This window comes from Salminus brasiliensis, chromosome 12 (genome assembly GCF_030463535.1).
Source record: "Salminus brasiliensis chromosome 12, fSalBra1.hap2, whole genome shotgun sequence".
Lineage (NCBI taxonomy): Eukaryota > Metazoa > Chordata > Actinopteri > Characiformes > Bryconidae > Salminus > Salminus brasiliensis.
The window spans coordinates 234,753-236,191 of NC_132889.1; the positions used below are offsets into that span (position 1 = coordinate 234,753).

The following is a 1,439-nucleotide window of genomic DNA, read 5'->3' on the forward strand; positions in this document are numbered from 1 at the left end:
GGTGTTCTGATGTACAGCAGTGTATAGTAGTGGGTGGTGTTCTGATGTACAGCAGTGTATGGTAGTGGGTGGTGTTCTGATGTACAGCAGTGTATAGTAGTGGGTGGTGTTCTGATGTACAGCAGTGTATAGTAGTGGGTGGTGCTCTGGGTGGCAGTGCTGTTAGCCCTTAGCTGGTCGCTATGCCGGGCTCTGGGAGACTCACCACCTCCTTGGCTCTGCAGGAGAACCCGTGTTTGGTTCTGGTTCTCCTCAGCAGTTCCTCTCGGCTGCAGTCCGGTCCGACTCCCAGCGCCTTGTTGCGGGTTTTGACGGTTTTAACGCTCGCGCGGAACACCACAGTCATATCCACCGCCATGCTGAACACCGACACCACACACAACACCACACGTCACCAGCGCAGCGTCACACTGCCGCGTCAACACCGCGCGCGGCCGCGTCCCAAACCGCACCCTGCCTCAAACAGCACCCTACTTCCGCACTGCGCTCACTGCAGTCAGAGCGCCCTCTACAGCAGTGTGCGGATTAGGACGCAGCCCAACTGTCTTACAGGGTCACTGACTCTGCTATAGAGCCTACAGATAGGCACACAACGCATTTACACACACACACACACACACACACACACACACACATATTAAGATATTAGATATATGATAAACAGTGGTGTAAGTGTCTAGAGTGTGTTACTCTCTCTCTCTCTCTCTCTCTCTCCCTCTCTCTCTCTCTCTCTCTCTCCCTCTCTCTCTCTCTCTCTCTCTCTCTCTCTCTCCCTCTCTCTCTCTCTCTCTCTCTCTCTCTCTCTCCCTCTCTCTCTCTCTCTCTCTCTCCCTCTCTCTCTCTCTCTCTCTCTCTCTCTCTCTCTCTGGTCCACTTTGATGTAGTTCACTGTTTCCGACCCGGCAATGAAAGAGCCCTCTTGTCTGCCCCAGTGCATGCTGGGAGAAAGGGAACAGCTGACCCATCATTCTTTTTAAACCTTGACAGGAGTTGCTAACCCCTAAACACTACCCCTAGAACCTGAACACTAACCCCTAAACACTACCCCTACAACCTGAACACTAACCCCTAAACACTACCCCTACAACCTGAACACTAACCCCTAAACACTACCCCTACAACCTGAACACTAACCCCACTAACACACACTTAGAGATGCTGATGCATCCTCAGGTGAGAACACACTCGGTTCTGCTCTGGCGTTGCTGTTGCTTAGGGACCTTGGTTTCCATGGTGATAATGTAGACTTACACGTCCGGTGCTCAGAGGTCCGCGGTACAGCGGCAGAGCTGCTGTAGTAACTGCTGTAATTAGCGAGAGCACGCCATCCACATCTCAGCCCGGGCCTCACCCCGCCTTTACGTCACTCAGGGGCCCACTGCCGGCCCCTGCCTGAGCTCCAGACCCTGTGATCATCCAGCAGATTTTCCACCAGTTTG

At 53.4% G+C, this 1,439-nt stretch overlaps 1 protein-coding gene across 1 annotated transcript in view; it reads right to left on the bottom strand.

Moving 5' to 3' along the window:
* stx18 (syntaxin 18) overlaps positions 1-384 on the bottom strand; it is a 10,330-nt gene extending 9,946 nt beyond the window's left edge. Inside the window, exon 1 of the mRNA XM_072694446.1 lies at positions 206-384. Within this exon, the coding sequence (XP_072550547.1) occupies positions 206-358 (153 nt within the window). The 5' untranslated portion in view covers positions 359-384. The remainder of the gene's footprint in view (positions 1-205) is intronic.
* Positions 385-1,439: the final 1,055 nt, after the last annotated feature.